The sequence below is a fragment of the Gavialis gangeticus genome, unplaced genomic scaffold (genome assembly GCF_001723915.1).
Source record: "Gavialis gangeticus isolate Ggan-Ray unplaced genomic scaffold, GavGan_comp1, whole genome shotgun sequence".
Taxonomy (NCBI): domain Eukaryota; kingdom Metazoa; phylum Chordata; order Crocodylia; family Gavialidae; genus Gavialis; species Gavialis gangeticus.
In genome coordinates this window covers 93,449,641-93,472,632 of record NW_017729022.1, presented here as the reverse complement: position 1 = coordinate 93,472,632, position 22,992 = coordinate 93,449,641, and the positions used below count along the sequence as shown (strand labels likewise).

General features: G+C 39.6%; 1 protein-coding gene across 2 annotated transcripts in view; it reads right to left on the bottom strand.

Annotated features, from left to right (window-relative positions):
- Positions 1-10,388, bottom strand: part of PDE3A (phosphodiesterase 3A) — a 143,523-nt gene extending 133,135 nt beyond the window's left edge. For both annotated transcript variants that reach the window (XM_019515615.1, XM_019515616.1), the window contains exon 1: positions 10,308-10,388. In XM_019515615.1, coding sequence (XP_019371160.1) covers positions 10,308-10,355 — 48 coding nt within the window. In that variant the 5' untranslated portion in view covers positions 10,356-10,388. The remainder of the gene's footprint in view (positions 1-10,307) is intronic.
- Positions 10,389-22,992: the final 12,604 nt, after the last annotated feature.

The following is a 22,992-nucleotide window of genomic DNA, read 5'->3' as shown; positions in this document are numbered from 1 at the left end:
GACTGGCCACACCCCCTCTCAGCTCAGGACTGTGGAAAGAAAGGGAGGGCTGCTCTTGCACCCACCGGCTTCTAGCCTGAGCCACTGCAGGCATGTGCCTGCATTTCTTCAGTATGGAAGGAATGTCTGCATGGTTGCAAACTGGTTCAGCCTAGTCAGATTAAACTAACCTGCAAAGATTGAATCAATCCAAGCTCAGGCTTTTTAATGTCTGTCGGTAGCCTATAAGGCTCATAGTTACACCATTCCAGGGCAGGATCATCTCTGATCTGCATTACCCCGTTCCTGTTCTATTAAGGTGTGGCAGGCCTCCAGTGGCAAGTCACAACTGTGCAGGTGGGGATAGTCAGAAAAGGTTTCTAGACTTAAGAGTATGACTGCTTCAAACTCCAAGCTAGCACTACCAGAAATCAACATTTTTGTGACTTGCAGCATACGGTGAAACAAGGCCCTGTTTTACCAACTGCTGGGTGTCCAGTGTTTTGGAACATCAGGTCACTTATGCAGATGCTCAGGTAATAATCAGTAAATTCTGAGCCCATACTCTTTAAATAGGATGCCCCCATAATTCTCTAAGCACTAGTCTTTACAGTGAACTTTAAAAACTACAGTCACATCTTCGTATTAAAATGAACTGTTTTGTCCACCATTGAACAGCCAAAACACACCACTCTCTCAGTGTTAGGGTCTGCACTTTGAGCGGTCACCTTCCACTCATGAAATGGAGCTACCCATTAGATCTTTAGGGTGCTCTGAAGTGAAACATGCTTTTACAAATGCTCAACAGAGTTAGACATGAAATCAAGCGGTTAAAATGAAATATTATTTAGTGATGAAATATTATATAGAGTTCCCATGTGCTACTGAATATCAAATGCCCATGTATCAAATGTTTTACTAAAACAGTTTCTAAGTTAATTATAGAGTACAGAAACTAGCATGGCACCAAGATGATCCATCTCTACTGAGCAATTTTAGCTACCAAAGAGCTCAGAGCTTGAATAATATAAACTCCCCCTTCCACCAACAACCCCCCCCCACACACACACTCAAATACGCAAGCATTGTTTATTGTGATTATAGGTGTCCTGATCATTTTACATACTGCACGCCATGCAGGTTACCCACTATCAGAGAGGCAGGTCTTCACAGATTATTTTTTCACCCATGGAAGTGTAAATATCCGATGAAGACCCAGAATAAAGAACAATTTAAAAACTGCCTGTTATTGGATGAGTGTAACACAGGCAATTTACTGGAAAATTATAATCCCTTCTCTATTGTGATTTAGCCTTTATATTCATTTGTTTAGAATTTTATTGTGCTTATTTTTCTGTCTATGAGATAATGTTATTTCAGGACCAGCGTCAACATTATCTCAAGAAAAAGAAGTGTATGTTGTAAAGCTATACTCTGCAAACTCTGCAACCTGTTTGCCTTCTTTTCCTGTTCCATGCTAAGCATTCAATAATCATTTGAGCCAAATCATATGGAAAACAATGATAATCTTTCTACTGATTTCAGCAAGATTATCAAGCATTAAAAATAGGTGTGTAAAAAAAAAAAAGAGCAGAGGAAACTTTGCCTTTCCTTATAATCGTTATTAAATCAATTTTAAATCAATGTTATTTAATGAACAAAGTTTGGTCTGAATCAGGTCATTATATTACCATAGCACCTTTCAAACAAGAATCTCAGAATTGCATCTTACTAACATTAATACAGTCTAACAATAAGAGTATCTTCATCTTACAAAGAGAGTAAAAAGGCATGGAGCAAGGAAGAGGTAAAAGCAAACTGCTTAAGGCTATAGCTCAAGCCTATATTAAAGAAACAGAAGCCAGTAGTTTTGACTTCCATACCCTTTCTGCACGCACTGGCTCATCTATCTTCCCTTAAGTTAGTATCTTAAGGCAGGTACAGCTTCCCAACTTCTTATTTATAAGGCAGTATTTTCTAAACAAACAAACTGTGTAACTAACAGTGCATTAAACACCTGGTTTGCATTTGGAGCCAATTACCGATGAATGACATGCTTTATCCCCCCCTTCAGATGCACCTGAGGAGGATACAGTTGCAATCTTAAAAATACTTATTTGCTGCCTAAAGCTCAGCATTGATATATTGCATAGGTGTGCATACTGTGGGAACTGCTTCTATCTGCTAGATCAGATGCAAGGGACAGGGAACTGAGCCTTATGTTTACAGTTCCTTTGCAATAGCAGCACAGTAAATCACTGCTATAAGAGAGGAGCACCGCTTGCTGGATTTACATAAGCCCATCAAACTATTAGCTGGAGATTTAACAGTAGAGGAGGCAGTACTTTCTAGCTAAAGCAATGTTATTGATCACTTTACTTGCCCCAACAGTCCATCACTTTGAATGGTTTATAATTGTATAAACATCTATATCAATTATTAGCTTATTTGGCTTTTACAACATCATGTAAACCACAGTTCCTGCTTTTAAATTCATAACCAGCAATGATAGACAATACCATAAAAACTTACATCCTGGACTAGTGTTAAGATTCTGCATGATATTAAAACTAGGTATTGCAAATGAAAGGTTCTGCCATTGATTTAGGGCCTGGCCTTAAATCACAAATCAGCAGGAAGGTAGAATACTCCAACTTCCACAGAAAACTCTTGGCATCTCACAGGTTTTAGCTCAGAGGAGTTACCATGCTGCTTTAACTATATAGCCACTCAATGACATGATTTCAGGATCTGAAAATTTAGGATCAGTCCATCTTCCTTGTTACTGATTCTGTTTTAATGGAATACAAATTACATTTCCAGAAGAAAGTGAGACATCTAACCTGCAGAAAAACCCTGGGTTCCCTCCACTTGTTTCCTGAATAAAACTGAGCTGGGTGGTTTGGAGCTTGGTTCTTCAATGCACACACTAAATAAAATCAACATTCAGAAGTTTTCCCAACTAATTTCAGAGGTTAACTCATCTTTTAAAAATTATTGCCAAATATAAAGTGACCTATGGACTATATTATCTTTTGGAGAGACAAGAAAAGAAGTGATACAGAAATCCATCCTCAGATATATTTAGGTACTTCCCACTGAAATCAATGTATACACATCTCTGAAAGCAGGCTTAGGCTATGAATGTAACACAAGACTTTTGAATAGAGAATAAAATATGATAAATCAGCAGCAGCATCTTCACTTAGAATAATTTATACAAAACACCTGCATGATCAGATTCACCCACCCATTGAAAATTGGTAATTAGGTAGAAAGCTTATTAACTGAAACTGTGATGATCTGAGTCTGGGCTCTAATCCGGAAAAAAGGAAAAAGAAAACCAAAACTAACCCTCAGTTCTGGAATGGTAGGCACTAGTCTCCACAAGGCTTAACAGATTAACTTGGCAATAAAATGTCAAGTATGTGCTTTGAAGAAAGAAGGCATCTTTGTCGCAGCCAGTCTTGGCTTTCCATTTCACTCACCTTCCTAGCCTGCTCATCATGTTTTTATGCCTTTTTCAAAATCACAGACTGCAGGGATTGCAGATGTGCTCATGTAGGGAGTCTGGGATGACACTCAGCTAGCTCAGGGGCATCCTTTAAACACAGGGCTGTCCAACATATAGCCTGTGGCCTCCTGCAGTTGCCTCTCCCATGGCCACGTGACACAGGAAGCCCTGTAGAGGGGAGGCATGCTGCTGCTGGTGCTATCTACAAAGCACAGAGCCAGGAGCAGTGTGCCATGATTGCAGCCAGGGAGAGTTGGGGGCAGTCTGGTGCAGACTAGGGACCATGGGGGATCCTGAGCTCACTGCCTTGCAGCATGTGGCCATGCCAAAGTTGGACAGCCCGACGTACGTGGGACCAAATCAAAACCACATTTCTCATAGTTTCATATTTTGCCTTTTTATTAGGCTGTTAGCTTAGTGATATAATTTATAAAGTTACTTTCTTTGAATTGCTTGATTGAGATCAAAGCTATTGATAGTACAGAAATAACTACAAGGCTCCGTAAGTACTTACTTCCTGACATAAAGCTTCATTTCATAACACTGTCATGGCCTATAACAGGCCAAATGTGTCCCTGATATAACCTCATCAAGCACAGTGTGGTTACATCGTAGATGCATTTGCCAGAAATACTGTTAAATTTTAATTATAACACTAACTAGCATTGGTGTCAGGTACTATAGAGATAGCCTTGTCCTCTATGTTCATAACCCAGCACGACAATTAAGCATCAGTGGAATGAAAAACTATTGACAAATGGTGAAGGTCCATGGATGTGAGAGAGAGAACATTCACAGCAGCTTCAAGCAAACTACATGGCCCAGAATGACCACAAACTTCACTTGGTCTGCAATACTCCTTCTATTAGCTTTCCCTCAAGAAATTCTTCACAGAAACACAGCATGCCCAATTAAACCTTCCCTTGTAACTACTCAAGTTAACCTACCTGTGCTAAGGGACAGGGTAAAAAGGTGCATCTATATCAGTAGTTCTCAATCTTTCTAGACTCAAGCTACCCTTTTTTAGATGCAAGGCACCTGTTGGAAAATGTTACTTTAGTTTTCCCTCATTTTTTGACTAAGAAAGAATAATAAAGCAATTTTTCTGTTGCCAAGAACCCAGAAAGAACACAAAGGTCAGAATGTTTTTATCACTATGAATTCCTATTTGAACTCTCTGGGTTTGTTTTGTGAATCATTATGGCAGAAAAACACAGTGCTAACATTACGTGCCAATCTGCCACACCTCTGAAATGATCTCAAGGCACTCTGGTCAAGAAACACTAGTCTATGTAAAATATAGGAGTGTTTTTTAAATTTCCTTTTACCTTTTCAGAGGCACCTGGATATGGTAGTGAGGAAGAAAAAGCATAAATGACAATTCCTCTTTTTTCTAGACTCTTACTACTGTGATACATTATGAGGCAATGTAATTGTCAAGTTTAATTAATGTGAGCAATGGAAAAATATAAAGGAGAAGAAAAGGGATTAATAATCAAATACAATCACAATTACTTTACATCATCATGAAATCATGTTTCTTCAGGCCTTAATATCTGAGCCAATTCAAATAGTAACAAGCTTAATAAGGCAGCTCAAATGGTAAGTATAACAAGAGTTATTTCCAAGGGAGGAAATCTCTCTCATAGAAGGCTCCTGAATCTAACATTCAAAAGGTATACCTGGAAGTTGAAGTTAGATAAATTCAGTGTAATTCCTTATTTCTGGTCTAACTATAAAACAATTTAAACAAGATAAAAAATGATGGACTTCCTGACAAAATCATTAGGTAAAATTAATTTGCTGTGTTATGCAGGAGGCCACTAGATGATCACTGACCTTTAAATTGATCGGTTTCTAGAATGTGGCATCAAATTACTGTTCACAAAACGAAGTTCTCAAATGACGAGTCAGCTACAGAATGCCCCCAAACCAGGGAAATGTAGATATTGGTGAGTATTATAAAGCTGTCTTAGTTATATTCCATTTTGGGCTCCCAAAACAGAAAATTTTCCCAAAGCTCGTTTCCCATTCCGAGGGATGTCCTGGATACATTTCACAATCAGCATTAAAATAATCACAAATCAGTACAGACACCTGGAGAAAGTATATTTCTTCCTGCTTCCAACATTATTTATAAAAACATTTCTTTTAAAATCTTTTCATCACAGAACCTTGCAAAATCATTACGTTTTGGGGAGCAGGAAGCAAGGACACGCAAGATTCAGTCCCATCTCAGGTGGGGATATGCTCAAGAATATACCCCAGGTTTTCTATATTAAATAATTGTCTTCATAGTAAAAGTCACGTGTACGGTCTTTAAACATCCTTGAAATAAAGCACCAAAAACACGATACTGAACAAAGCTGCATTTTTGGTATTGCGCTAAGTCTAATTACAATCACTGACTACATGCATACAGGATATATATTACAAAGCATGCACTAAGCACCCCACTTGCAACTGTCTTTCTGAATCAGTCCCTTTATAAAATTTCCACTCTTTCCAGTAGACGCCTTTTTGTTAGATCTTAAGTAAAAGATTCATCTTTATTATGCAGTTGGTTTTTGCTGGTGTCTTAAAGTGGTCCTTCACTGTGCATTAACTATAATCAGACTGTAATTTATCTCTACATTTGTAAGCATAAGTTCCTGTTAAATCAGTTCTGTATATAATTTTTGCTAGATATGCTAACCATGGAAACTACAGGCAACAAACACCTTAAAATTAACTATTTAGGATGAAATATCAATACAGCTACAACAAGATTAACAGATCAACAGTGATACTACCATAGGACATACACAACAGATGCACCAGAACACAGTACCTGATCAGTAACGGGAATGGACTCCCATCTACGCTTCAGTAAGTACAAAGATTTCCGGCTCATGATTTTGAGTTTGCTTTAGAGGTTTTCCCTCTAAATAATGTGAAACCAATGGCAAAAATCTTATTTCTGATTTTTTCGTTCCATTGCTGTAAACTGCAGAGCTCCCAGAGACACAGAAGTTTTGCAAGCTGCAAGGTTGATACTGGTTTTGCCCATGCTCCTTTCCATTTTTTAAGCGTCTGTCTCCTTATAGTTTCATGACAAACAGAATAGGGAGAGATATCAAGAAAGCCTAACATTCACTGACAAATTACCTCACAGAAGCATGAAGTAGGTAGACAACACCAGACGCACTCAATCTGAAAATAGCTGTTGCTTAGGAACTGGAAGGGTAAAACGCAGCACCTCAGCTATATATAATGGAAAGCTTTTATATTTAAAGAGAATTAAAATCACTGGACTTGTGTGTTTTGCTCTCTGTTATCATTTCATAATGATAAAGGAAGGACCATAGAGTCCTATGGTTACACCTGTGTGTTCAACAAGGCAAACATGGCTCGATGACAGCATCAAAATTATTTTAACAAGTAATTCCCATCCCTGCAACGCCTTAAATAAATGATGCATGTAAAGTGTTCTGTGATTCTCCAGTGAAAAATAATTTACAAGTGCCAAATAATATGTTAGATTTGCTCAGCAGGTAATAATTAATATAATCTGCATACTTGGAATGCAAAGGATGATAATGGTAAAATGAATTCCATTAGGTCACAGTTTCCCATATTTTATATATAAAATGAGAGAATACACACACACACACACTCACTGTCTTGTTGTGCCTCATTCGTATTATATATATGAACGAGACAGTATGGTTTAATGGGCATCTATCTCAATATACGCAGGTAGAGATATACCAGTGATCTTCATGATTGCAGAGGGGGGAAAAAATAGCAAGTGTAACTTGGAATTATAATTTTGGATTTCTTAGTTTTGTACTGGGATAAGAACTCTAATTCTGTATTAATGTATTTGTATTTAATATTCTATAAAGAAGTCTGTGCAGTGGTACACCACCCAACCAAGTTGGAAAAAAACCTTCCTATTCACATTAAACACTATCTGATTCTGATCAGATTTAATAATGCATTTATTATATGGGTTTTTAACTTTAGGTGTTCCCTTGATACCTGAAATCGACCATTCATCTGTTCTTCATAAGACAACTTAAAATTCCTTCCAACTAGATGAGCTTCATATGCTCTAGTGCAGTGGTATCCAAACTTTTTTGATCGCGCACCCCTATCAGTAAAAAATTTTTGAGCGTGCACCCCCAATATATGTATATTTATATAAATATACTTCTAAATAGAAGTTCTAATATTTTCTTCCCGCACTCCAATGGATCGTCTTGCGCGCACCCCACTTTGGAGACCACTGCTCTAGTGACAGAAGTTCCAATATCACTGATGAAGGCTGGGAAAGACTAGGGCCTGCCTAATCTAATCCAAAGCGGGGTAAGCCGTACAAATTAATGAATAAATAATTTTTTTAAAAGGTAGAAAGCAACATGACATTGGCAAGAAGTACAGTAGCAGGTTTAGTAATCTAAAACCCTATGTCTTTTACTTGGCATGTTTACTTTCCATTTGACTATGGTGGCACACAAGGAAATTAACTTCATTCACAATCAGAAATCCCCACAAGTGTAAACGTATTTTATGAGCATCCAGCTCTGGCTAGCTAGGCTTTACCCTTTGCTTCATTCCCATAATGTAAAGCAGAAAAAGAACATATTTTACAAGCAAGTCATTGCAAAGTACAAACCAGTATGGCTTATGCCCCATATCAAACACAAATCAGGGGAAACATGTCCAGTACTTGAAAAAGAATAGATTATAGTAGAGTAAGAGAGCTTGTGGTTTTATTTTAAAGCAAGCAGGTTGTTCCAATTCTCTCTCCATTAAGGCACTTGGATAATGTTCCCTAAAAAAAGGCAAATCTGAAATCCAGTGCAGTGATTTTTCTTTTTTTAATCCCAGAGAATTAATAGTCTATTGGAGACCTTTTAATTGTACCCGTTTTATGACTGCTCTTTTTTGAAGGAACCTCTCCACTACACTGAACTACCATATATACCTGAATGTGATGATTTGCATTTTAAGATTCACCCCCAGTAATCAGATTTTATACATGGAAAATTTATAAATGTATATAATTCTATAAATGTATAGAAGGGTCGTCTTAACTTCTTCCACCCACCACTGCAGTAGGGAAAGCAAAGGCAGGGGGGGCAAGTAATGGGAGAAGCTAGGGATCTGAACCCCATTCCTTCCCCTTGTCCCCCCACCACCACTTGCATCCCCCTGCCACCTGCACTCCCCAAAAGTGCCTGCACCCTTGTGACACTTGCTCCCCTTTTTGCCCTTCTCCCCTCCCCTGCCTAGGACATGGAATACATGGCTGCCCCAGCCACAACTGAGGCTAAACAGTGGGGGGAGGAGGGGAGGTCAGAGGAAGGTGGATGAGGGGAGCAGCAGCTGTGACAGACTCCAACCCTAGATTGGCGCTGTGGCTAGGGCTGGATCCACAGCAGCTGCCTGCCCCCCTGCCTTGTACATGAATTCAAGAGAAGGAGCTTTTTCTCGCTATGAATCCAATTCCTTGTGTTGCATTCGAGTAAATATGGTATATGGTGTCCAGTTAGGGGTCCAGTTATTCCAAATACATTAATTATTAAGAAGAGAGTCCTCTATCTTAGAAAATCAGTAATGGACATGTTTCCTTTTATTAAGCCATTGCGAGCAGCCAAAACAGAATTAAATACATAATCTATTTCAAAATGCTATGGCATTCTGCACCAACAGATACAATCACTCCATCATCAATTTAAGATTTGAAACACCACAGAACTTATCTTTCCTTTTTTTAATAGAAGCCTATCAAACACATTTTAACGTGAGAAAGAAAAAAATATTTACATTCAATAGAGTGGCAAAAACTTTTAACTTCTCAGGGCTTCTTGTTCGTAAATATCTTGTTGCTTCATTCCACATGCAGTCTGAATACCTTGACCAAAAATGCTTACCAATAGTTTACCTTCTTCCTCCCCCCCACCCCCGACACAGACCATTCACTCAGAGTACACAATATAAACTTTTCCACCCTATTTCCACAAAAATACATATTTGTAGATACTGACTTAATGCCCAGGTGACCTCTCCATTTAGTAATAAGCCAGGACATGTCAACCTCTCCCTGGAGGAAGCAACACAGCATAGTTGGCTGACATAGTAAATGCCCTCCCAACTCCCTCATCCCCTTGAGAAAAATCATGGCTGTACTGAAAGGAACAGCAACACTTGCATCTACTTCTGCAAGAAATATTTCACCCTTTCTCTACACTGTAGGAGCACTTTTTAAAATAAAAGTCCCATAGGACAGATAAGATAGAATCACCACCTATTTTCTCCAGAAAGACATCTGTCCTCTGTCACACCTTTTTACTTGAAATCTGTTTAGTTTCTGATGTAATGCCAGCAGTAGAATTTAATTTGCACCCAACCCACAGACATACATTAAAAACAATCACTGAATGCTGCTGACACAGGCAGTGGCCTTTTCTAGATCTATTCAGATTGTGTTTGTGTTTGAATAAGAATGATATTAATCAAAAGTTGTCACTGTCCTTTACTCTTTGCCCCATCATGAAAATATGCACGTGACTGAATTTATTCAAGTAAAAAAGTCTCCTGGGCATCCACAGGATGAATTACTTGAATAAAGTTACTCATATGCATGTTTATGGAATCAATTCACTAGTTTTCCCTAAACTTATTAAATTTAATGTTTCTAGTTTTCTTAAATTCTGCCATTTCCAGGACAAGATAAAAAGAAAAAGCTGTAACATATGCTGTGAAAATCAGCACTCGCACTAAGCTTACACAAGAGCAAAAAGGGAAAATGTCACCAGTAACCAACCTGTGATCCTCTGGGTCCTCGTTTATGGTCGCATTCTGAATGTCCCATGAGCTAAAAAAAAGAAAGCATAGGTTAGAGCAAATGATGCCTTATCATCATAAGTTGCATAAGGGAGTTGCATTTTTTGTGGTAATTTACAGTTTTTCTTTTAAATTAAGTAAGTTTATTATTTTCCAATTTAGTGAATACACTTTCTAGCTATTACTTTTTAAAAAACACAACTTTCAATTTACTTACTTGAATTCCACATTTCAACAATCGTTAGGACTATATCGCACCTACCCCCACACAGGCAAAACAGATTGTGCTCATGCAGGTAAAATTCCCATTGACATAAATTAAGATTTGGCCAGATGTTCAAAAAGGAACTGGCAAGAAACATGCTGATAAATCAATAAATAACCAGATTATCAAGAGCCAAGTTTTGGCAAAATGCCAATGCAGATTTTATACACATCAGACAAACTAGCAACTCCAGCAAGTCTCTGACAACTAATAAAGTATTTGGATTTACAATACTAAAATACACTATAATACAAAAGCAGAAGTATCCTCCCTGAGAGAGAATGGATTTAGGTCACTCCACTATTTTAGAGGAAGAGTATTTGTGAATTAGATGAGGTGAGTTCAGTGAAGCCCACTATTTCTGATTTAAATTTCTAACTGAAATGAAGATTTGTGATGCTGTACAACTGTTTATGTAACAGAGTTAAAGCTCCATTTATTTTCTGTGGTCCAAACGCAACTTGTATGACGTATGTCAAGTAAGTGTCACATTATCGTGGGTACAATCCACCAGATGGAGGATTGAATAGACTTTGCCATCTGTCCATACAGCCTCAGTAGAATTAAGCTTCCTGCATTTTCTCTGTTTTACCTTAAAAATTATACTTATATATGAACACACTAAAAACACATGGAACCCACATTTGTAGGGTTACTTTATAGATTATGGAATTATAAATTGAGGATGTCTTGGGAATTCATTACTATTTTGGACCAGTTATGAATATGATAATTGACCTGTAAATTGTTAATTTAACAATAGGAAGAATAAAGGCGCGTTTCATGTCCAAGCTAACCTTGTGTACTCCAAAAATCAAGAAAACAAGAGCAATTGTCTGTTACTCATACCAGCATAAATGTATTCAAATATATGAATATGCATGTGAAATAGAGCAGGATAGAGTGAACACTTAAGTTAATTACAACAATCCCAAATCCTTTCATTTAGTCTTCAGTTCTCACAGTTTCTCCCTCTTTCCAAGTCCCTTCCCAAAACACAGTGCCACAACCAGAATTCCTATACCTAATCCAGTAGTAGCTAAACAGGGTTTTACCCTCTTATTCCTTTGTGCACACTGGATACACGAACACAGGACAAAATGCCGTAACTCATTTTTTTTAGGAAGCATAGGGAGGCATGCACAGAAATTCTTATGCACTTCATCAGCTGTTCCTACTCCTTTTCTTCAAGAGGCAACTTCATATTTATGCTGCAATCTATAAACAATAGGGGTGTGCGAAACAGTCCATATTCGATTTGGATTTGGCCCGAATCAGAGACAGTGATTTGATTAGTTTATTTGGATCACTGTCCCGATTCGATTTGGCCGAATCCAAAGATTTGATCCTGATTTGGAGAATCAGCGATTCAGCCATAGACACAGCTTTAAATGTTTTTTTCTATATATCTCAAAGTACCAGGAATGGCTTGTGAATGCTGAGATGGTGGGCTGGACAGGGCGTCCCATAAACCCTCCCCCCCCCCCCATGTGCTCAGCAGCAAACCTGAAAGTTGACCGGAAATACTTCCAGTTCACTTCTGGGTCCAATAACAAGTGTGAGGGGGACCCCCCCCCCATCTGCGCTCCCCTGGCTTGGCAATTGGGCACAGGGGACCCCAGGCGGCTCCCTGGACCCAGAAGGCACCAGCTGCCGAGCCGGGGGGAGGGTCTCCTGCATGCTCCCCGGTGGACTCAGAGGTGGACAAAAAGTGCTTCTGGTCCACTTCTGGGTCCACTGCCTACCATGCTAAGGACCGCCTCCCCATGCTCTCATGGGACACTCCATCTGCTCCAGCATTGCAGCATTCACAAGCCACCTGGTACCTTGAGGCATGTAGAAAAAACATTTAAAGCTGTGTCCATGTCCAAATCATCAAATCTCTGATTCGATTTGGAAGGTTCTGATTCTATTCGGAGAAATTAAAGCGTCTTCTGATTTGATTCAGATTTGGCTGCTGAATCAGGCCGAATCTCTGCCAAATCGAATCAGTAACCAAAGCTTTGCACAACCCTATAAACCACCCTTTCCTGAGCACAATCACACACTGAGATCCCTCAACCTGAATCTACTCCTGCCCAGCACCTGCAGCTTATTTCAAGCTTGTGTATACCGTCCTCCCATTTGCAAGCTACAGCTGGCCATCCACCAACCATGGCCATTATGCTACCAATCAGGTACTTCTTACTCCAATACTCAATATGTAAGCCCCAACTCCCAAACAGCTCAGACTTCTCTCTGTTGCAGTTCCCAGTATGCTGCCTCTGACCCGTCTTCTTCTGCTCACAGGCAGTCTCTGGCTTCCTAATAAGCCAGGTTTCCCCAGACTCTGGCAGTACTTCCTTTTCAGGTACTGAATGGGTTCTAAAGTTCTCTCCTGGCTAGATGCCAACAGTCATTTTGGCAAATTTTATTAGCAAACATCTGTGACTCCTAATAGCAAACTTAAGCATCCTTATGCATTTCTATAATCTGCTTTGCTATCATAAAAGAAACCTTTTTGTTGCTGCCATAACTGTTTCCACAATGCATGGTGTCCATAACAAATACTGATCTTTCTACACTTCAGGTATTTTTTGTATTAATACATTTTGCAAAACACAGTGGTGCATCTGCTGGCATGAAATAGAAATTCCAGTTTAAGAGACTTGTATAATTATAGAGCACTGCATTCCTTGTAAACAAATGTATGGTCCTAGAAGTTGCACTTACAAAATCAACCCTATTTTCTTTTATAATCTGCATAAACTGGGTCCGTGTTAATATTTAGTTTTTCCTCAAAATACAGAATACTGATTCTTTTTTTCCCTCTTCGCTGAAGCTGAAACCATTCTTGTTCACATCTTGTCCCAAAGAAAACAAAACAAGAAAAAATAATCACTCCTGTTCAAAGGCCTTGAGTTTTATAAAAATGTACAAATGAAGTAGCTATAGCACAACCTTCCATAATGCTTCTGCAAGTGTGGTACCTTTTTTATAATGACTACAATGGACCAATACACTAGATGCCACATTGTTTACCTCTGTAAGCCACACTTCGCGAGATAAGTTCCAAAGCTTGAAAAGATTTCCTTTCAATGGGCAATCAGTGAGTGCTTGAATATAATACATAGAAAACCAGCAAAGCAATTATGCTAGACTATCAGACTGCTCAAAATTCATTATGTCTACAAGCTTAACAGAAATCAGGATGAAGAAAATGAAACAGCTTTTAAAATGACACAGTCAGAAAAATGCAGAGCCTGGATTAGTCTATTTTCATCTGTTTAAATTTTAACAAGTGATGTAAATACAGCTTTTATTTGATCAGGGTATAGCAGAAAATGAAGATATATACACATAAGAATGGATTTTTCAGTGGCAGGATGCAAGTTTATCAACTTCAGTGTTAAAGGATAGGTTTATTCCCCAACTCCTCTTTCAAAAAGCTGCTATATTGGATGCAGAATTGGATCCAGTAGAAGGCCAGTGGCTCTTAAGCCAGACAGCTACAGTACAAAGGCTAGTCAAACTCACCATGATGAAATCAATGTTTCATTCCGCTAACAAATCTCACCACTTCCTCTCAAGCAATGGGAAAACAAACATACAAAGAACGTGAAGCACAATCTGCCAGCACGTACCATTTCTGTTAGTCTCACAGGGAGGTCAGTCCCTTCTGAATCTTGAACCCAAATATACCCTAGATGCCAACCATTTGGCCACATCCATACAAGCATGCACGTGTTTTGAAGCACCTCAAAGGTACTCTGGTTTCATAGACTAAGTTCAGAAAGTCAAAAAGCCTGAAGATGAATAATTTCAATTAGTTTAAGCTGTAAAGATTACACCGATAAATAAGTAAAGACATTCACTTTTGATTCCAGAAATGCAGCCACATGCCTGTAGTGGCCCAGGCCAGAAGCTGGGGGACACTAGGGCATGCCTCCCCGCTCTGCTGGAGCACACATCTTGGGCCAAGGCTAGCCTTTCTACCCTGCAAAGCATCCCAAAATGCTGGGGGACTGTGAGTTAACTTGAATCTGGAGTATATCTGAGATGGGAGTGCAATAAACTGATCTAATATAAATAGATTAAGTCTGATACTACATCCATCCATGTTTATCTTAAACTGGTTTTAGTCATTTTGAAAGCAGTTTATGTGCAACTAAACTTCCATTGTGTTACAGATTTGAACTAATTTCCAATCACTTATATCAGTTTGTGTGTAATTTCTGTCCCTGGTCACTGTGATGAGAGGAGGGATCTTTAAATAAATGGTGTGCACTTTCTGGCTTTATGGACGGGGGTTTTTTTGGGGTTTTTTTTAATGGAATTCATGGTTCATAGGCAAGAGTTTTTAATGTCTTCTTTCACAGGCTGCCTGTAAATTTACAGACAGTTAGCAACCATGTCTTGGAAGCTGTGCTGGTAAAATGTGAAAAAGCACTATATGATTTGACTTCCACATCCAGAAAGGGAGGAGTCTTCATTCACCCAAAAGATTAGACCATGAATAGCCTGGTAAACCAGCTTTAACACAACGTCAGTTATTGGGCAAGGCAAGACAGCTTTCAACAGTAAGAACATTTGTTTTGTGCCCAGAAATGCTTGTAAGTATAAGGTGTAAGGTGAGGAAAAAGGTTTTAACTAAAGGCAATTGACCCTCTCAGCCCTGCAAATTGGTTAATGAATATTCAGGACAAAATAGAGACACTACCCCCACCCCCTGTCTAAGCATGACCCTTGTTTATGGCAGAGGGAAGAGTAAAGGAGAGGGGTTAGCAGTCTCTTTCAACTAGGCCTCCAGACAGCAGCTCAGAGATCTCCCACACTCAGGAAGGAAGAAGCATGTACATTTGTTTCATACAAACACTCTTAAACCAGCCAAAATAACTAACAAATTATGAAAGGGAAAAACATATTCTGCATTGGTGCAGGGGGTTAGAGTAGCTGACCTTTGAGGTTTCTTCTGTGATTCCTATTTAAAAAGTACAGAGAAATTTAGAGCAAAAACTGGCCCAACCAATGGTGTTTTTTTTCCCTCCAGGGACTTATTTTATGCTTTCATTAGGGATACTAGTTAAGTCTCTAGTCTAGCCTTAATATGAAGCAACTGCTTAAAATGTAAATCAAAAGTAAATGCAATATAATCTGTCAAAAGCAAAAAAAAAAAAAAAAGACAATAAAAGCAGTGTTATGGTTGTTGACGCATTATGAAGCATAATGAAGAAAACTTAAATGTAAATATAACATTACCAATCATCACCATTTAGCATACAATATTCAGTATACATTTTACAAGTCCCAGTATCTGGAAGCATCTGATTAGGTGGAGAATCTTTGCTCTCATTAAAATAGAAGAAAACAAATAGTTCTAATCAGCATGAAAAGAGGGGAAAGCTTAAGAAGGTGATTTAAATGCATTCTAAAGATTTAGAAACCAGAAAAGAAAGATATTTAAATGATTAGGTGCTTTTAAAAAAAATAATAAAGTTTTAAGTTTTTTGAATGCTTGGAACTGCAAATATACAGAGAAAGTGGAGCACTCATTTTATGAATATCTTCATAGTTTGGGTAATTATACTTACATTTTTGAAAATGGAGAGGGCCCCCACAGAAACATTATGTAGCAGAAGTTTGCAAGTGCAAGCTGGTTTATTTAAGCAACAACTCTAACACATAACCTGTTGGAGATTTTTGAGGGGGAATGAGCAGATGCTTTGGTGTTAACTGCTTCTAAGCACTAATAAAAAGTACTAAAATTGTGTGTTTAAAAGACTTCAAACCGCATTATAACATGCAAGGAGGCAGAAGATAAGATTTTGTTACGTAATATCTTTCCTGTTAATATCTATTGAGTTTTCATAAGTTCCGTATCTAATCAAGGGGGATCTATTCTTCTACATTTCTTTTAGATATAGCCACACACTCACATATGCACGTGTATATATCTGTATCTATTTCTATATTTATATCTCTATATCTATACACACAAGTTATATTTGTGGAGTACATACATAATTTACATAAACTTAGGCACATAACAGAAAATTGGTATGATGTGTACAATGCAGAGTTCACTGAAATGGATGTCTGTCTATTCAGTGGGCTTTGCATGGGAGGGCTGTCACACATTCTTAATAAAATTGGTTAGGTTATATGAAAAACTCCACCATTTTTCACCCCAAATGAAAAGATTCAGACTTTTAGATCAGAACTGGATTCTTAACTTTCTATCCTACTTGGTGTAAATCAGAAGACATCTCTCCTTCCCTAACAATCAAGTTAAAGCAAGTATAAATACAAAAGATTGGGAAAGCTGGGGACCAGAGACTCAGAGTATTCATAAAAGGGAACCATATACTATAATTCCTGCCTTCTTCATTCTCTGGTAGGTTATTTTTCTACATAGATAATTCACGGCAACATTTTGAAAAATTTCTAGAAGCAATTGAGGACAGTTAGATTCCACAAGTAGTTTTATTTGTTGTTGTTTTTTTCTTGGAAACAAGTAATAGAACATCCAATGAAATATCGAAGGTTTTCACAGCTGGGAAAAAGCCAGAAGTTACAGCTCACAATTTGAGCTCACTCTAATTTGGAAAACAGTGCCCAATATAGGGATGCACTGACTATATGTGCGAGGAAGTTTAAGTACTTTGATTTTTCCATTTTCAAAACATATGTGACACATCCCGCTCTGGCCAAACCTCAGAAGACTGGGTTGAAATAGCCTAAAGATGTAAATCATTACATTTCCGCTAGGTATTATTATATAGCAAATTGTACAATGATTGTTGCCCGCTGTGATGTGTAGTCATATGACAATCATTTTATTGAAATGATATTATACTGTTTTTGTATCATATTTTCATTGTTATAAAGAAAAATGCTTTGTTCCAGTGGAATGCTTCGTTATACGGAAAACAAAGCCTTTTCAGCAACCATTCACAACTTCCCATGGTTTTATGCTGGGTTGCACGGTCAGCTTTAGACGCAAGGAAAAAACAAGTCCCTCTCCCCCATGTCTCCTACCTTTTCAGTTCACATTTTTGCCTCATGTATTCCTTTAGCACTAGGACTGGAACAGGAGCAGCTCCATAACCATTCTTTCCCACATGGAGCCTTGCAAAGCAGTAAGGTCACATTTGGTTTAAAAAACCAAAGAGAGGTCTTTTAAGTACTACTTAGTCAAATGCAAATTCTTCAAAAGTTTGAGGGTTGCTGGATGACAGTTGGAGATGGAGAAGTGATTTAAGAGTGAGCAGGAAATAGAGGATAGAAATTTAGTTTGGAAAAACACACCACTGCTTCATATTGAACATTTATACTTGGCAACAGTGGTAATGCAGAAGAATCATCCTGGAGAGTTACTTCATGGAAACTTTCCCCTGTAAAACAAGTGCCGAGTGGGCTGTTTATTTAAGTGAGCACTTAGAAGCTGGTATCATAATGACACTGGAAGCTACTGATGTTATATCTCATTGGTGTTGGCTAACCATTATGGTCTGGCTTCTAGGCATGCCAAGGTCAAACAATTAATCACCATCACCACAATAGAGTGTGCAAAGCAGTGCAAAAATATAAAAGTCTTCAAGCAGACGGTGATTTGGACATTGGACAGTAGGGTCAGTAGGAAAAGTAAATCTCTCAACAACTAAATGATAAATGAGATGTTAGCTGAAGCACATGAAGAACAACATAAAAGGAAACAACCCAACAATCCTAGGTTAATATTGAAGAAACTGTCCCAAGCACGTAATCATGGACTCCATTTCAAAGGAATAAAAAGAATGAGATCATATCTGGCACTGGAAGAGGAGGCAAAAGAAACTACATTTTTAAGGATTTTTCTCATGACAGTGTATGACCTTTTATAATACTTCCAGACAAACTGTGTTTGACTTCTTTAGGAATCCTGGCTTCAATGCACTGGGACAAGAGAAATGAAGTATATAAGCGAGGCCAATTGGAACTGGCATCACCGTAATCTATAGAGAAGCCATCTTGCACCCATTGTTCCATATTTTATTGAAACAAATATGCTTAATTTCCTACAGATCATAGGTTTCACTGGGGAAAAGAGAGAAGTATAGCTTGAGGACACCCACCTCACCAATATTTTTTTATGGGTGGGATTAAAAAAAAATGGAATTCATGGTTCATAGGCAAGCAATGCAGTATACTTTGCCACAAACTGTCTTCCATATCAGTGATAATATTGAAAGAAAAACCTAAATTTTCCTAATATTTTTAGTAGCATCATTCCACAATTCAATTAATTGGTTTCTATATCAGACTAGACTTAAAATACACCATCTCTTGGAGGACTGACCCTGAAAAAATACACCACTCACAGAAAAAAACTACTGCCATAATTTATTTGGAAGCAACAGTTCATTCTTAAGAATCTGAGGACATAACATGCCACAGAGCCAGAAAGATGCTGGTATTAGCAGATGCAGAATAGATTTTGTTTATTTCTGAACTGCTGCATGGTTCCTTGATGACCACCTTTTTCGGCTGTGGGCTGGATGCTACAGTTGGGGTCAGAGGCGGGAGAGAGGGTAGGTATTAGGATCCAGCCAATATTGCTGTTTTTCCCCATGGTGGCATGACGAAAGTACCCACTACTGCTTTTCCTCATGGCATCAACTGACTGAAGCCCTATGGCAGTTCCAGCCCACAGGCTGTAGGCTGCCAATCCCTGCCTTAAACAGATACCTAGTCAATGGGTTTTCAGTTTTTACCAAAGTATTCACCCAAAGACTCCGTTCACTTATTGTGTGCGACTGAAAACCACAACATGAGTGAGGAAAACCAATGTTTGTGTTGTTCAAGCTGAGACAAAGCAATGAGAACACAAGCTTTCTGACATGGCAATATCTGTGGTACTGAGTAGGGTTCTCTGTAAGGGAAAACTCATAGCTTCTCTGAGCTGATGGAAAAGACATGAAAATGAGCTGTTAGATATGTGAAAGTACAATGGAAAAGAGGAGAAAAGTTACCATTTTAAATATTTGGTCACTATTCAAAGTGGATACATTAAGTTACCATAGTTCAAATGTACATATGTACCCAGGAGCATGGCCACCTCCCCTTGTGGGGTCTACTCCCTACCGGGGTCTCTGGTGGGTCAGCTGGAGGAGCTCCAGGTGGCAGTCCAGAGACTGCGTGCCATCAGGGACTGCGAGCAGGAGATGTGCTCCCACTGCCAGGCCCTTCTCCCCTGGGAAGTCTCCCTCCAGGGCAAATGAGGACTCAGGGACCTCCCTTACTGTCCAGCCCAGGGGTTGGACCAAGGTGGTCAAGGCCCACTGCACTAAGGACCCTGCCCTGCTGGAGCTATACAACAGGTACGAACCTCTTGCAGCCCCAGCAGAGCTTGCTGAGTTGCCAGCTCCCGCAGGCAACATGAGTACTACTGTAGCTACCGCCCCCACTCTCCCCAAGACAAAACGCAAAGTGTTTGTTGTTGGAGACTCCATCCTGAGAGGGACTGAGGGGGCAATCTGCCACTCCGACCCCTTAGCCCAGGAAGTCTGCTGCTTCCCAGGAGCCTGCATGTGAGACATTGCGGAGAAAATCCTTAAACTCCTCCAGTCCACAGACCACTATCCCATGCTCCTCATCCATGTGGGCACCAATGACACAGCTCGGAGCACTCCCCTCTGGGTCATGAGGCACTACAGGGATTTGGGAGTGGGGCTAAAAGGTCTGGAGGCACAGTGGTGTTTTCTTCAATCCTCCCAGTCCGGTCTATGGGCTGAGGAGGGAGAGGAGGATCCAGGTAGTGACACCAGCACCGCAGTCTTTGGTTCATCAGGAAGGCTTTGGCTTCCATGACCACAGTCTGCTCTTTGGTGAGAGAGGCAACTGCTGGAAAGGGACAGCCTCCACCTCTCTCCACTGGGGAGGAAGCTCTTCTCAGCCAGACTGGCTGACCTGCTCCACCGGGCTTTAAACTAAGCCCGCTGGGGGTAGGGGGGACAACCACTACTGCTGGCCGGCTGAGCAACCCTTGCAAAGCCAGCAGGCCAGGGCACTTAAGGGAGCCCACCCCCGCCCCAGCCCTGGAACAACCAGTAGGCAAGGCAAGGGCCCCCAAGGGGACACTTGCCTGCCTGTACACAAATGTCAGGAGCTTGGGAATAAACTGGAGGAACTTGTCCTCCTGCTTAATGCAAATAATTACGATGTCATAGGGATAATGGAGACCTGGTGGGACTCCACCCATGACTGGACCATGGGTATAAACGGCTATACACTGTACAGGAGAGATCGAGTAGACAAAAGGGGCGGGGGTGTAGCTGTCTATGTCAAGGAGAGCTACGCATCCCTGCAAGCTGACATTGGTGACCAGGGTAGATGGCTGGAGCCCCCAAGGTCTGGAATAGCCTGCCACCAGAGGTGGTTCATGCACCTATATTGAACACCTTCAAGAGAAGGTGTTCAAGATAAATTTGGATGCTTATCTTGCTGGGATCCTATGACCCCAGCTGACTTCCTGCCCCTGGGGCAGGGGGCTGGATTTGATGATCTTCCGAGGTCCCTTCCAGCCCTAATGCCTATGAAATCTATGAAATATTCAAGTCCATGTTTGTACAATTAGTTTGTTAAAAAGGGGCAGAACTTTTTTTTAAAATTATTTATATCCATGTTTTTTCCACAGAGAATCATCAATTCCGTACTAAGAAATACCATAGTCAGAGTACTGACACTGTCAGAGAATGGACCAAATTATGAATCTACCACAATGAAATGCAGATCAGTCAGAAAAAAGCCATTTTTTGTCATCTAAACGAACAATGAAGTCAAACATCTTTCTTCTCCGAGGAACCTGTTCCATGGAATCATAATGTAAGTTTCATTATTTGTGCTCCCTCTGACACAAAAGTACATGCCACTAAGAATATATCTTTTCACATTTAATTCACAGCTCTCACTATTTAGCACAAAACCCAGTTCTTCTCTTGAGACAGTTATACCTGTGTCACTTGTGAGACTTCAGATATCTTATACAAACTTGTTATCATATTGACTCAAATACAAGACAATCATAATCCAAATGGGAAAAAAGGCCTCACACTCGCATACAATAAAACCTCATTAAATACACTGTCTATTGTTAAACTGGTGCCAAAAATAGCATGTGTTTAGTAATGGAAACCAACTATGAAGTTGATTAAATGCTGCCAACATGAAGCATGACAATAAAGCACATGACCCATACTAGACAGATGTGCTGATGGGAAACTACAAGGCTAAACTAGTGCAAATCGTATCAATAAGTTATGTGGTAGTGCCCATTACACACAGTGCCCCTCGGCACTGACTCTTTTTGAAGTCACGGTGAACCACATTGCATACATTTTTACTTCCTCTTCACTCTTACAGTTCAGCTGTGCCTTCCCCATTTCCTATGATTCCTGTTTCTTCAGCAGCCTTAAATGTTTGGCAAATGCCACCAAACAGAACCCCAAATGGTTGATCCAGAATCCCTCCGTTGGCTCCTCTCTCAGCCTATCACATATGATTAGTATAGCCGCACCCTGTATGCGGGGGAGTCACACCAGGTTGTCCGTTTTGTCATCTGCATATAAATTTTTTGGAGCATCCCAGGACTCATGACAAGAACACCCAGTTCCAGTCATGAGTGGAGGGCCAATTAGCAAATGGATCCTTCGTGGGGTGCATCTGGAGTACACACACAAACGGAGCAGTGCTGAGCTGTGGAGTCACCATGACTTGAAATGCTGGTGACTGCTGGGGCCCAGCCCAATAAACTATATGGTAAATCATAAGCCTTTTAGCTTTGAACTAATATCACACATAGTTTGCACTATATATATATAAGTAGGTACAAAATGCTGTTGTAAAAATGTGTTCCTGGAATACCTATTGTAAAACTTGCAGCACTTCCAAAACAGGTAAGCTGCATCAATTCTGAATCAACTAAGTCTATGAGTACTATATACAAATTATTACAGCTATGTTTAGTTCAAAGTCAGTGAAATTTGCCCTTGATTTCCATGTGCTCAGGGAGAGCAGAATCTAACAATAAGAAGAGGCAGAAGGAGCTGTAGGGGGAACAAGTTAGGGGGGCAGAGGGCAACGGGGCCACCTGACCCCCCCAGATGTATTTTCCCTGCTGTAGCAGTGGGAGGGTGACAAATTCAAGGCAAACTTCCAATAACTGAATTCTGTAACTGGAAAATAATAACCAATTGATACTTTTTCCAGTTATGTAATCTACTTACTGGTGGGTCATCTTATATTGGGTAAATATGGTAGTTTTCTGTACAGTAATTGACAGTCATGCAAAACACGAGTTAACAAAAACTTTTAAATGGACCCTGGATAACTTGGCTGATTCACCAATAAAACTAATCCAAAAGATGAGAGTTCACAAGCAAGT